At 58.9% G+C, this 14705-nt stretch overlaps 1 protein-coding gene across 1 annotated transcript in view; it reads left to right on the forward strand.

The window, feature by feature from the left end:
- The first annotated feature begins 827 nt into the window (after positions 1-827).
- LOC119974623 (serine protease hepsin-like) overlaps positions 828-14705 on the forward strand; it is a 35710-nt gene continuing 21832 nt past the window's right edge. Inside the window, exons 1-2 of the mRNA XM_038813663.1 lie at positions 828-1167; positions 1325-1435. Of these exons, the coding sequence (XP_038669591.1) occupies positions 1420-1435 (16 nt within the window). The 5' untranslated portion in view covers positions 828-1167; positions 1325-1419. The remainder of the gene's footprint in view (positions 1168-1324; positions 1436-14705) is intronic.

Genomic DNA, 14705 nt, shown 5'->3' on the forward strand with positions numbered 1-14705 from the left:
GTATCTAACAGCAGACATTTCATGGTTTAGCGACCACCGGCTGGTTGTGTCCCGTCTGTACTCTGCCTCTTACAAACAGTGGAAGGAAAGCATTGTTGATTGGACCAGCCAACCGCTGGGTCATTTGGCCCAGGTACCTGACATCACACTGGCACCGGGATTCATGTGTGACACTGCTCGATTGTGAGGTTGGCATCCCATTCCTCTTTCGACAGTTCCTATTGAATCTGCTTCCACCGCCCTTTCAAGCAGCACCTTCCCGATCACAACAACTCGCTGTGTGTGAAATAAAAATTCTCCTCATCTCCCCCCACTTCTGGTCCTTTTCCCGATTCTCTTCAATCTGTGTCCCCCCTGGTTACCGAGCCTCCTGGGAAACACGGTCTCCTTATCGACTCTGTCCAAACCCCCTTCATGATTTTGAACATCTCGATTCAGTCTCGCCCTTAACCTTCTCCACTCCGAGAGGAACAACCCCAGCTTCTCCCGGTCTCTCCGCATGAACCAAAGTCCCCCCTCATCCCTGGGAACATTCTGGTAAACCTCCTCTGCAACCCTCTTCACAGCCTTGGCATGCTTCCTGAGGTGTGCGGTGCTCAGGCACCAGTACTCCAGCTCTCATCCCACCTAGTGATTCATCGAGAGTTTGGCAACAAAGTAATAAAGTTAATAAACTTCTAGCTTCTTGGGTGAGCGGGCAATTTGTTAAAGGGAAACCCACTGTGCTATCCAGCCCACTGGACACCTGGAAAGAGAGGTGGGGTGGGAATTGGGCCAATGTCGCTTTAAGTCAAGTCCTCCTGGGCTCTGTGACAAGGGGAGGTGACTGAACGGAAGTTGATGAGCTTTTCCCAAACTTGTGTTTCACGTGTGAACGGTCAGGAGCAGGTGAGGGCTGTAACCCTTGGTGGAGGAGGGGAGGAAGTTAGTGGGCTGGTACACAGGGACGCTAGTTTTAGTGGAACACGACGGAGAGTCAATTTCGTGAGGACGGAAAACTTTTAGAGGGAGGAAAAACAGTTTTGAACAAGTTTTGTCAGAGGGAAATTGTTTTCTCACAGGGAAAAAAAATGTTGTGAACATGTTTGCTCATCTGGATTTCAGCGCGGTTTGGGCAGGATATCAACTTTCTAGTTGAAGCAAGTGTCTTAACTCAACAGTAGGAAGGTGAGTGGATGTATTTTGCCTCGAATCGTACAAAGATTTTAAACTGCTAGTGTGCTTTACGTGTTAAATATTCGTGTGTGTGTGTGTGTTAAAAGTTCGGTTTCTTTGAAGGGGAAGTTTCTAAAAAATACTTTTGTTTTTGTAACTTTTGCAACAGATCTCGTTTGGGGTGAGGCTCTCCTTTTATTTGGGATTCGAATTGCGCCATCGTTAATAGATTTTTGTTTTCGACAGTTATCGAAACTCGAGGCTATGACTGAGCAAGGTGGTAAGTGTTTTTTTTTAAAAACAGGAAAAAAATGGAAGAGGGATCTAAATAATCGATTAGTGGTGAAAGCTGTCCTCTCCCAGTGTTTTTGTCCATTTGTAAGCTGTGAGAGTGGAAACTAGGCCATAACCCAAACACAGTAGGGAGGAGGGAACAATCCTATACCCAATATGCTCAGGGTCCAGAATTAGTGGGGACGCAGGATATTTGGGGGGGGGGGGGGGGCAGTTAGAATTAAGAGGGAAAATGTCTTTGCTGGAAGGGTTGTGAATCTTTGGCGTTCTCTAGCCTGGAGATTCCAGAGTGTTGCCACTCATGGAGTATACTCCAGACTGAGATGGATGAGATTTAATTTTGGGGCATTAAGGGATGGAGCAGGAAAATGGGGGTGAGGCTGAAGAATGACCAGCCGTGTTGACAGTACTTCAACCTCCTGCTTCCCCCATGTTACCTTTCATCTGTGTTCCTGCCCCTTTACTTGCGCTGTCCATGTCGATCTCTGTGCCCTCCTCTCAGCTTACCTTCCCACTGAACATTTCAAACCTGGATACATTCAAGCCCTCAAAGTTACTGATATAGATTGCAAACAGCTGAGCCCCCCCCCCCCCCAATGGATCTGGCCCACCAGAATGACACATTCATTCCTGCCCTCTGCTTCCTGTCTGTTAACCAATCCTCTGCCCATGTTAATACAGATCAACCCCCCCCCCCCCCCCACACACACCCATGAGCCCTTATCTGGTGCAACACACGCTTGTTTGGAACCACATCCACAGGTTCCCCTTTACCTGCCCTCTTCGTTACATCCTCAAAGAGATTTGCCAAACGTGGCTAATCTCCACAGCAACACGTTAGCCCTGCCTAACTGTACGATATCATTAACCTGCCTTGTTGAGAGATTGAAGCATTTTGGCGACTATTGATGTGAGGCCAACTTTCTTTTTTACCCCTCTTTTTGTGGACGGCAGCTTTGCATTTTGCCAGCTGCCAATTGGCTCCACAACCTTCTGTGGTAGAGAGTTCCACAGGTTCACTGCCCTCTTAAGTGAAGAGGTTTCTCCTTATCTCAGTCCTAAATGGCTCACCATGTATCCTGAGACTGTGACCCCTTGTTGGCGCCCCCTTCACCCTTCACCAAGAGGCAACAACACCCCTACAGTTTGGCCACTGTTTGTTGGGAGAGTTTCAGATTCCAAACTTCAGACTTGTTGCAGCAATCCCCCCTCTCACCTCAATCTTATACTATCCTGAATTAATTTGATTAGTCACAGTTGCATCACTTCTTCCAATAGTGTTTTTATTTCTGAATGGATTGTGGAGTTTATCCCTGAATGGCTGACATTGTTTATCGAAGGTCAAACCTTAAAACCTTAAATCTAATTGCCCAATCTACCCTGGTCAACTCAGCCTTATTATAACTGATTAATTGGCTTTATTTGTTTTTACATTTCTGAATGGATTGTGAAATATTCCCTAAATGTTCGCCGACTGACGAACCTGAGATATAATTTCACAATCTACCCTTGTCAACCCATCCCTATTTTAACTGATTAATTGACTTTTTTGTTTGCAGCACATTAATGTTCTGAATCTGGACTGATGTACATCATTCTCAAACTCCTTGTGTAATGCATCATATTATGATCACTCTTTCCTCGGATTCCCTCTGTTGGGATTACAAAGCAAGCCTGCCTCGTTGGGCAAAGCAAGATCTAAAGTAGCTTCTCCCTGTTTTAATTCCATGATGTATTCTAGAAGACTGTCTCAATTCCTACATAATACTTCTGCTCATTCTATTTGACCAGTCTGTAGGAAAATTAACCCCCCCCCCCCCCCCCCCACAAACTGCCTCTTGGATTATTGCATTGCCTTTATTACAAGCTGCTGTTACCACTTGCTTCATGCATTGTCCAACAACAATAGTACTGTTGAGAGGCATTTAACCCATTCCGTTCAGCATTTTCCCGACTCTGAATTTGAATCTTCATCCACACCGTTTCTCCATGATTCTCTGCACCAAGATCCTTTCTCACAACTGTCTTTTTGTTCTCAAGGCTACCCCTTCATCCTCCTTTTCCACTATTCTCGAAACATCAGCTCCCTTTGAATATTCCTTGGTAACCGTGTCTCTGTAATGGTGGCGATTTACCTGTGTTCATCTAACTTGTTACAGATGCTTACCATTCACAAAAAGCGCTTCCAATTAAACATGCTTTTAACCTTATTTCGCTACTTTTACCTTATTCACTGACATGTTGTTACCATTAAACATGTTGCCCTGCCGATTGCTGCTTCATCCAAATCGCAATGCACCTTTTGTGGCTTTAACTTTTTAAGAATTAGAAAAAAATTTTGTGCCTCTTTCTGAAACCAGTTTCAATCTCATGTCCTCCCGCCACCCCTGTCCTGACGTCCCGCTTGAAGCCCTATCTGCAGCCTGAAGAATGTGATTTGGACAGGATACTCAGTCCACAGCCCCCTTCAGGTTATCCCTGGCATGTCTCTGTTCTAGACGTCAGAGCCCCAGTCTGTTTGAACTTCCCCGTTGGTTGGAGTGTGTTGGTTCTGCTTTTGGTGTGGAGGGACTGTGCCGAAGGGGCGAGGGTCAACGGGAGAGTGGTGCGCTGTTGAGGAGGGGCCGGGAGGGTGGTGCCGTGCTGTTGTGGGGGGGGGGGGGGGGTCAGAGGGGGAGTGCCGCGCTGTTCGCAGTGGTTGCTGCGTTTCTGGGGGGGGGCAGGGTTCGGGGCCGGAGGATGAGCGCTGTGCTATGTCAGGGATTCAGGGTCGGAGGTTGAGTGCTTGGGTGGGGTGGGGGGGGGGGGGTTGAAGAGGGTCGGAGAGAAGTGTTGTGCTGTTGGGGTTCCCTCTTTTGCAGGAGACAGTAAACCGAGGCCCACTTCTGTCCCTTCAGGTAGTGGTGAAAGCCGATCATGGCTGCAATTTTGAAATGAAATGAAAATGAAAATCGCTTATTGTCACGAGTAGGCTTCAATGAACGTACTGTGAAAAGCCCCTAGTCGCCACATTCCGGCGCCTGTCCGGGGAGGCTGGTACGGGAATCGAACCGTGCTGCTGGTCTGCTTGAAAAGCCAGCAATTTAGCCCAGTTAGCTAAATCAGCCCCTAGAAGTGGGGGGGGGGGGGGGGGGGGGGGAGAGAGAGGGGGATGGTGAGGGGGAGAGTTCTCGTCACCACTATCCATTGACTAATATCCCTGAAGGTCATAGTAAGTGTATTTACACGTGTCGTGTGGACATGGGTATCACTAAAAAAGGAAGCAGATGATCTGGTTGATTATCATATTGCTGTCTACGATTATTTTTTATTTCAAGTACCCAACCTTTTTTTCTCCAATTAGGGGGCAATTTAGCATGGCCAATCCACCTATCCTGGAGATCTTTGGGTTGTGGGGGTGAAACCCACGCAGACGCGGGGAGAATGTGCAAACTCCACACGGACAGTGACCCGGGGGCGGGATCAAACTTGGGTCCTTTTGCGCTGTGAGGCAGCAGTGCTAACCACTGTGCAGCCAGTCTGTGGGATCTTGCTGTGTGAATTGGCTGCTGGCTTTCCTGCTGTTGCAACAGTGACCTCGCTTTACAAGTCCTTCACGGTTGTGAGAGGCTTTGAATCATCCTGAGGGGGTGAGAGGGTGCTGGAGAAATGGGTGTCCCTCTGTATTCCTGCCCCCCTTGCAGTTGGAATTTGTGGCTGGCCTGTGTGTGCTACATGGAATTCAGTGTAAGGGAGAAAGGCTGAGATATTGAGATAGTGGGAAGCTCGCAGGCACGACACAGTGGCTGCATTGTTCCCCTTGGTAACCGAGCCTGTTGTCAAATTAAAGGTGCCCTCCATTCAATGGCAACTTTAAATAGTAGCAATTTTTTTGCCATGAGTATGCAGGAATACAACTTACATTTAAACATTTAACACAGCTGGATAAATCACATGGGAGAGAGAGAAATTAGGCGATGCCCGGGACGTCATTGTAAAAGATTTTGCAGAGCACTTGGAAAACAGTGGCAGGATCGGACAGAGTCAGCATTGAATTATGAAAGAGAAATCTTCCTTGCCAGATCTATTGGAATACTTTTGAGGATGTAACTGTGTTGACGAGGGGGAGCCAGTGGATGTGGCATATTTCGACTTTCAGAAGGCTTTTGACAAAGTCCTGCATAAGAGATTAGTGTGTAACGTTAAAGCGCATGGGATTGGGGGGAGTGTATTGAGGTGGATAGAAAACTGGTTGGCAGACAGAAAACAGTAGGAATTAAAGGGCTTAGTCGAGTGGGGTACCACAGAGATTGGTGCTGTGTCCCCAGCTATTCACAGTGTATATTAATGATTTAGATGAGGGCACAAAATATAATATATTCAAGTTGGGTGGGAGGGTGAGCTGTGAGGAGGATTCAGAGATCCTTCAGTGTGATTTGGACAAGTTGAGTGAATGGGCAAACGAATGGCAGATGCAGTATAATTCGGAGAAATGAGAGATTATTCACTTTTTGGTAGTAAAAACAAGGAGGCAGACTATTATCTGAATGGCCATAAATTAGGAGAGGGGAATGTGCAAAGAGACCCGAGTGTCCTCGTACACCAGTTCCTGAAGGTAAGCAGGCAGGCACAGCAGGTAGTAAAGAAGACAAATGGTATGTTGGCCTTCATGGCGAGAGGATTCGGGTACAGGAGCAGGTAGGTCTTGCTGAAATTATACAGGGCCTTGGGGATGCCATACCTGGAGTATTGTGTGCAGTTTTGGTCTCCTTATCTGAGGGAGGATGTTCTTGCTTGAGAGGGATTGCAGAGAGGGTTTACCAGACTGATTACTGGGATGGCGGCCCTGACGTGTGGAGAGATTGAATCGGTTAGGATTGTATTCGCTTGGACAGGGGCACGGCGTCCCCTCTGCACTGACCACGTGGACAGGGGCACGGAGTCCCCTCTGCACTGACCGCTTGGACAGGGGCACGGAGTCCCCTCTGCACTGACCATGTGGACAGGGGCGCGGAGTCCCCTTTGCACTGACCGCTTGGACAGGGGCACGGCGTCCCCTCTGCACTGACCACGTGGACAGGGGCACGGAGTCCCCTCTGCACTGACCGCTTGGACAGGGGCACGGAGTCCCCTCTGCACTGACCATGTGGACAGGGGCATGGGGTCCCCTCTGCACTGACCACGTGGACAGAGGCACAGCGTCCCCGCTGCACTGACCGCTTGGACAGTGGCACGGAGTCCCCTCTGCACTGACCGCTTGGACAGTGGCACGGAGTCCCCTCTGCACTGACCGCTTGGACAGTGGCACGGAGTCCCCTCTGCACTGACCGCTTGGACAGTGGCACGGAGTCCCCTCTGCACTGACCGCTTGGACAGTGGCACGGAGTCCCCTCTGCACTGACCGCTTGGACAGTGGCACGGAGTCCCCTCTGCACTGACCGCTTGGACAGTGGCACGGAGTCCCCTCTGCACTGACCGCTTGGACAGTGGCACGGAGTCCCCTCTGCACTGACCGCTTGGACAGTGGCACGGAGTCCCCTCTGCACTGACCGCTTGGACAGTGGCACGGAGTCCCCTCTGCGCTGACCGCTTGGACAGGGGCACGGCGACCCCTCTGCGCTGACCACTTGGACAGGGGCACGGCACCCCTCTGCACTGACCGCTTGGACAGGGGCACGGCGTCCCCTCTGCGCTGACCACTTGGACAGGGGCACGGCACCCCTCTGCACTGACCACTTGGACAGGGGCACGGCGACCCCTCTGCGCTGACCACTTGGACAGGGGCACGGCGACCCCTCTGCGCTGACCACTTGGACAGGGGCACGGCACCCCTCTGCACTGACCACTTGGACAGGGGCACGGCGACCCCTCTGCGCTGACCACTTGGACAGGGGCACGGCGACCCCTCTGCGCTGACCACTTGGACAGGGGCACGGCGCCCCTCTGCACTGACCACTTGGACAGGGGCACGGCGTCCCCTCTGCATTGACCGCTTGGACAGGGGCACGGCACCCCTCTGCATTGACCGCTTGGACAGCGGCACGGTGCCCCCTCTGCACGCTCCACTTGGACAGGGGCACGGCGTCCTGTCTGCACTGACCGCTTGGACATGGGCACGGCGTCCCCACTGCACTGACCGCTTGGACAGGGGCACGGTGCCCCCTCTGCACTGACCGCTTGGACAGGGGCACGGCGTCCCCTCTGCACTGACCGCTTGGACAGGGGCACGGTGCCCCCTCTGCACTGACCACATGGACAGGGGCACGGTGCCCCCTCTGCACTGACCGCTTGGACAGGGGCACGGCGTCCCCTCTGCACTGACCGCTTGGACAGGGGCACGGTGCCCCCTCTGCACTGGCCGCTTGGACAGGGGCACGGGAGCCCCTCTGCGCTGACCACATGGACAGGGGCACGGCGTCCCCTCTGCACTGACCACATGGACAGCGGCACGGTGCCCCCTCTGCACTGACCGCTTGGACAGGGGTATGGCGTCCCCTCTGCACTGACCACATGGACAGGGGCACGGCGTCCCCCCTGCACTGACCACGTGGACAGGGGCACGGTGCCCCTCTGCACTGACCGCTTGGACAGGGGCACGGTGCCCCTCTGTGCTGACCGCTTGGACAGGGGCACGGTGTCCCCTCTGCACTGACCACTTGGACAGGGGCACGGTGCCCCTCTGTGCTGACCGCTTGGACAGGGGCATGGAGTCCCCTCTGCACTGACCGCTTGGACAGGGGCACGGAGTCCCCTCTGCACTGACCGCTTGGACTGGGGCACGGCGCCCCCTCTGCACTGACCGCTTGGACAGTGGCACGGAATCCCCTCTGCATTGTCCACGTGGACAGGGGCATGGCGCCCCTCTGCACTGACCGCTTGGACTGGGGCGCGACTTCCTCTCTGCACTGACCACGTGGACAGGGGTACGGAATCCCCTCTGCAGTGTCCACGTGGACAGGGGCATGGCGCCCCTCTGCGCTGACCATGTGGGCAGGGGCACGGTGCCCCTCTGTGCTGACCACGTGGACAGGGGCACGGCGCCCCCTCTGCACTGACCGCTTGGACAATGACACAGCGTCCCCTCTGCGCTGACCGCTTGGACAGGGGTACGGAATCCCCTCTGCAGTGTCCACATGGACAGGGGCACGGCGTCCCCTCTGCACTGACCGCTTGGACAGTGGCACGGCGTTCCCTCTGCACTGACCCCTTGGACAGTGGCACGGCGTCCCCTCTGCACAGACCACTTGGACAGGGGCACGGCGTCCCCTCTGCACAGACCACGTGGACAGGGGCATGGTGCCCCTTTGTGTTGACCACGTGGACAGGGGCACGGCGCCCCCTCTGCACTGACCACTTGGACAGGGGCACGGAGTCCCCTCTGCACTGACCACTTGGACAGGGGCACGGTGCCCCTCTGCACTGACCGCTTGGACAGGGGCACGGCGTCCCCTCTGCACTGACCGCTTGGACAGGGGCACGGCGTCCCCTCTGCACTGACCGCTTGGACAGGGGCACGGAGTCCCCTCTGCACTGACCACGTGGACAGGGGCACGGTGCCCCCTCTGCATTGACCGCTTGGACAGGGGCACGGCGTCCCCTCTGCACTGACCGCTTGGACAGGGGCACGGCGTCCCCTCTGCACTGACCGCTTGGACAGGGGCACGGCGTACCCTCTGCACTGACCACTTGGACAGGGGCACGGCGTCCCCTCTGCACTGACCGCTTGGACAGGGGCACGGCGCCCCTCTGCACTGACCGCTTGGACAGGGGCACGGCGTCCCCTCTGCACTGACCACGTGGACAGGGGCACGGCGTCCCCTCTGCACTGACCGCTTGGACAGGGGCACGGCGCCCCTCTGCACTGACCGCTTGGACAGGGGCACGGCGTCCCCTCTGCAGTGTCCACGTGGACAGGAGCACGGCGCCCCTCTGCGCTGACCATGTTGGCAGGGGCACGGTGCCCCTCTGTGCTGACCACGTGGACAGCGGCACGGCGCCCCCTCTGCACTGACCGCTTGGACAATGACACAGCGTCCCCTGTGCACTGACCACGTGGACAGGGGCACGGCGTCTCCTCTGCACTGACCGCTTGGACAGGGGCACGGTGCCCCTCTGCGCTGACCATGTTGACAGGGGCACGGAGTCCCCTCTGCACTGACCACTTGGACAGGGGCACGGCGTCCCCTCTGCGCTGACCGCTTGGACAGGGGTACGGAATCCCCTCTGCAGTGTCCATGTGGGCAGGGGCACGGTGCCCCTCTGTGTTGACCATGTGGACAGGGGCACGGTGTCCCCTCTGCACTGACCATGTGGGCAGGGGCACGGTGCCCCTCTGTGTTGACCATGTGGACAGGGGCACGGCGTCCCCTCTGCACTGACCGCTTGGACAGGGGGCGGCGTCCCCTCTGCACTGACCGCTTGGACAGGGGGGCGGCGTCCCCTTTGCACTGACCGCTTGGACAGGGGCACGGCGTCCCCTCTGCACTGACCGCTTGGACAGGGGCACGGCGTCCCCTCTGCACTGACCGCTTGGACAGGGGCACGGTGCCCCTCTGCACTGACCACGTGGACAGGGGCACGGAGTCCCCTCTGCACTGACCGCTTGGACAGGGGCACGGCATCCCCTCTGCGCTGACCGCTTGGACAGGGTCATGGCGTCCCCTCTGTGCTGACGGCTTGGACAGGGGTACGGAATCACCTCTGCAGTGTCCACGTGGACAGGGGCACGGTGCCCCTCTGTGCTGACCACGTGGACAGGGGCATGCCGTCCCCTCTGTGCTGACCACGTGGACAGGGGCATGCCGTCCCCTCTGCGCTGACCACGTGGACAGGGGCACGGAGTCCCCTCTGCACTGACCGCTTGGACAATGACACAGCGTCCCCTCTGCGCTGTTCGCTTGGACAGGGGCACGGCGTCTCCTCTCCACTGACCGCTTGGACAGGGGCACGGCGTCCCCTCCGCACTGACCGCTTGGACGGGCACGGTGCCCCTCTGCACTGACCGCTTGGACAGGGGCACTGGCGTCTCCTCTGCGCTGCCCGCTTGTACAGGGGCACGGCGTCCCCTCTGCGCTGACCGCTTGGACAGTGGCGCGGCGTCCCCTCTGCGCTGACCGCTTGGACAGGGGCACGGTGTCCCCTCTGCATTGACCGCTTGGACAGGGGCACAGCACCCCTCTGCATTGACCGCTTGGACAGCGGCACGGTGCCCCCTCTGCACGCTCCACTTGGACAGGGGCACGGCGTCCTGTCTGCACTGACCGCTTGGACATGGGCACGGCGTCCCCTCTGCACTGACCGCTTGGACAGGGGCACGGTGCCCCCTCTGCATTGACCGCTTGGACAGGGGCACGGCGTCCCCTCTGCACTGACCACATGGACAGGGGCACGGTGCCCCCTCTGCACTGACCGCTTGGACAGGGGCACGGCGTCCCCTCTGCACTGACCGCTTGGACAGGGGCACGGTGCCCCCTCTGCACTGGCCGCTTGGACAGGGGCACGGCAGCCCCTCTGCACTGACCACATGGACAGGGGCACGGCGTCCCCTCTGCACTGACCGCTTGGACAGGGGTATGGCGTCCCCTCTGCACTGACCACATGGACAGGGGCACGGCGTCCCCTCTGCACTGACCACGTGGACAGGGGCACGGTGCCCCTCTGCACTGACCGCTTGGACAGGGGCACGGTGCCCCTCTGTGCTGACCGCTTGGACAGGGGCACGGTGTCCCCTCTGCACTGACCACTTGGACAGGGGCACGGTGCCCCTCTGTGCTGACCGCTTGGACAGGGGCATGGAGTCCCCTCTGCACTGACCGCTTGGACAGGGGCACGGAGTCTCCTCTGCACTGACCGCTTGGACTGGGGCGCGACTTCCTCTCTGCACTGACCACGTGGACAGGGATACGGAATCCCCTCTGCAGTGTCCACGTGGACAGGGGCATGGCGCCCCTCTGCGCTGACCATGTGGGCAGGGGCACGGTGCCCCTCTGTGCTGACCACGTGGACAGGGGCACGGCGCCCCCTCTGCACTGACCGCTTGGACAATGACACAGCGTCCCCTCTGCGCTGACCGATTGGACAGGGGTACGGAATCCCCTCTGCAGTGTCCACGTGGACAGGGGCACGGCGTCCCCTCTGCACTGACCGCTTGGACAGTGGCACGGCGTCCCCTCTGCACAGACCACTTGGACAGGGGCACGGTGCCCCTCTGTGTTGACCACGTGGACAGGGGCACGGTGTCCCCTCTGCACTGACCACTTGGACAGGGGCACGGAGTCCCCTCTGCACTGACCACTTGGACAGGGGCACGGTGCCCCTCTGTGTTGACCACGTGGACAGGGGCGCGGTGTCCCCTCTGCACTGACCGCTTGGACAGGGGCACGGCGTCCCCTCTGCACTGACCACGTGGACAGGGGCACGGTGCCCCCTCTGCATTGACCGCTTGGACAGGGGCACGGCGTACCCTCTGCACTGACCACTTGGACAGGGGCACGGCGTCCCCTCTGCACTGACCGCTTGGACAGGGGCACGGCGTCCCCTCTGCACTGACCACGTGGACAGGGGCACGGAATCCCCTCTGCAGTGTCCACGTGGACAGGAGCACGGCGCCCCTCTGCGCTGACCATGTGGGCAGGGGCACGGTGCCCCTCTGTGCTGACCACGTGGACAGCGGCACGGTGTCCCCTCTGCACTGACCGCTTGGACAATGACACAGCGTCCCCTCTGCACTGACCACGTGGACAGCGGCACGGCGTCTCCTCTGCACTGACCGCTTGGACAGGGGCACGGTGCCCCTCTGCGCTGACCATGTTGACAGGGGCACGGAGTCCCCTCTGCACTGACCACTTGGACAGGGGCACGGCGTCCCCTCTGCGCTGACCATGTGGGCAGGGGCACGGTGCCCCTCTGTGTTGACCATGTGGACAGGGGCACGGTGTCCCCTCTGCACTGACCATGTGGGCAGGGGCACGGTGCCCCTCTGTGTTGACCATGTGGACAGGGGCACGGCGTCCCCTCTGCACTGACCGCTTGGACAGGGGGCGGCGTCCCCTCTGCACTGACCGCTTGGACAGGGGCACGGCGTCCCCTTTGCACTGACCGCTTGGACAGGGGCACGGCGTCCCCTCTGCACTGACCGCTTGGACAGGGGCACGGTGCCCCTCTGCACTGACCACGTGGACAGGGGCACGGAGTCCCCTCTGCACTGACCGCTTGGACAGGTGCACGGCGTCCCCTCTGCACTGACCGCTTGGACAGGGCACGGCGTCCCCTCTGCACTGACCGCTTGGACAGGGGCACGGCGTCCCCTCTGCGCTGACCGCTTGGACAGGGTCATGGCGTCCCCTCTGTGCTGACGGCTTGGACAGGAGTACGGAATCGCCTCTGCAGTGTCCACGTGGACAGGGGCACGGTGCCCCTCTGTGCTGACCACGTGGACAGGGGCATGCCGTCCCCTCTGCGCTGACCACGTGGACAGGGGCACGGAGTCCCCTCTGCACTGACCGCTTGGACAATGACACAGCGTCCCCTCTGCGCTGTTCGCTTGGACAGGGGCACGGCGTCTCCTCTCCACTGACCGCTTGGACAGGGGCACGGCGTCCCCTCCGCACTGACCGCTTGGAGGGGCACGGTGCCCCTCTGCACTGACCGCTTGGACAGGGGCACTGGCGTCTCCTCTGCACTGTCCGCTTGTACAGGGGCCCGGCGTCCCCTCTACACTGACCGCTTGGACTGGGGTTGCGACTTCCTCTATGCACTGACCACATGGACAGGGGCACGGCGTCCCCTCTGCGCTGACCATTTGGACAGGGGCACGGCGTCCCCTCTACACTGACCGCTTGGACAGAGGCACGGAGTCCCCTCTGCACTGACCGCTTGGGCAGGGGCACGGCGTCCCCACTACACTGACCGCTTGTACAGGGGCATGGCATCCCCTCTACACTGACCGCTTGTACAGGGGCACGGCATCCCCTCTACACTGACCGCTTGTACAGGGGCACGGCATCCCCTCTACACTGACCGCTTGGACAGGGGCACGGCGTCCCCTCTACACTGACCGCTTGGACAGAGGCACGGCGTCCCATCTGCGCTGACCACGTGGACAGGGGCACGGCGTCCCATCTGCGCTGACCACGTGGACAGGGGCACGGCGTCCCCTCTGCAGTGTCCACGTGGACAGGGGCACAGAGTCCCCTCTGCAGTGTCCACGTGGACAGGGGCACAGAGTCCCCTCTGCACTGACCACGTGGACAGAGGCACGGCGTCCCCTCTGCACTGACCACGTGGACAGAGGCACGGCGTCCCCTCTGCACTGACCGCTTGGACAGGGGCACGGCGTCTCCTCTGCACTGACCGCTTGGACAGGGGCATGGGGTCCCTTCTGCACTGACCGCTTGGACAGGGGCACGGTGCCCCCCTGTGCTGACCGCTTGGACAGGGGCATGCCGTCCCCTCTGCACTGACCACTTGGACAGGGGCACGGCGTCCCCTCTGCACTGACCACTTGGACTGGGGCGCGACTTCCTCTCTGCACTCACCACGTGGAGAGCGGCAGGACTTCCTCTCAGCGCTGACCACGTGGACAGGGGCACGGCGTCCCCTCTGCGCTGACCACGTGGACAGGGGCACGGTGACCCCTCTGCACTGACCACGTGGACAGGGGCACGGCGTCCCACTGCGCTGTCCGCTTGGACAGGGTCACGGCGCCCCCTCTGTGCTGACCATGTGGACAGGGGCACGGCGACCCCTCTGCACTGACCGCTTGGACAGGGGCACGGCATCCCCTCTGCACTGACCACTTGGGCAGGGGCACGGCGTCCCCTCTGCACTGACCACTTGGGCAGGGGCACGGCGTCCCCTCTGCACTGACCACTTGGGCAGGGGCACGGCGTCCCCTCTGCTCTGACCGCTTGGACAGGGGCACGGCGACCCCTCTGCACTGACCGCTTGGACAGGGGCACGGCGTCCCCTCTGCACTGACCGCTTGGGCAGGTGCACGGCGTCCCCTCTGCACTGACCGCTTGGACAGGGGCACGGCGTCCCCTCTGCACTGACCGCTTGGACAGGGGGCGGCGTCCCCTCTGCACTGACCGCTTGGACAGGGGCACGGTGTCCCCTCTGCACTGACCGCTTGGACAGGGTCATGGCGTCCCCTCTGTGCTGACGGCTTGGACAGGGGTACGGAATCGCCTCTGCAGTGTCCACGTGGACAGGGGCACGGAGTCCCCTCTGCACTGACCGCTTGGACAATGACACAGCGTCCCCTCTGCGCTGACCGC

This window comes from Scyliorhinus canicula, chromosome 12 (genome assembly GCF_902713615.1).
Source record: "Scyliorhinus canicula chromosome 12, sScyCan1.1, whole genome shotgun sequence".
In the NCBI taxonomy this organism is placed as follows: domain Eukaryota; kingdom Metazoa; phylum Chordata; class Chondrichthyes; order Carcharhiniformes; family Scyliorhinidae; genus Scyliorhinus; species Scyliorhinus canicula.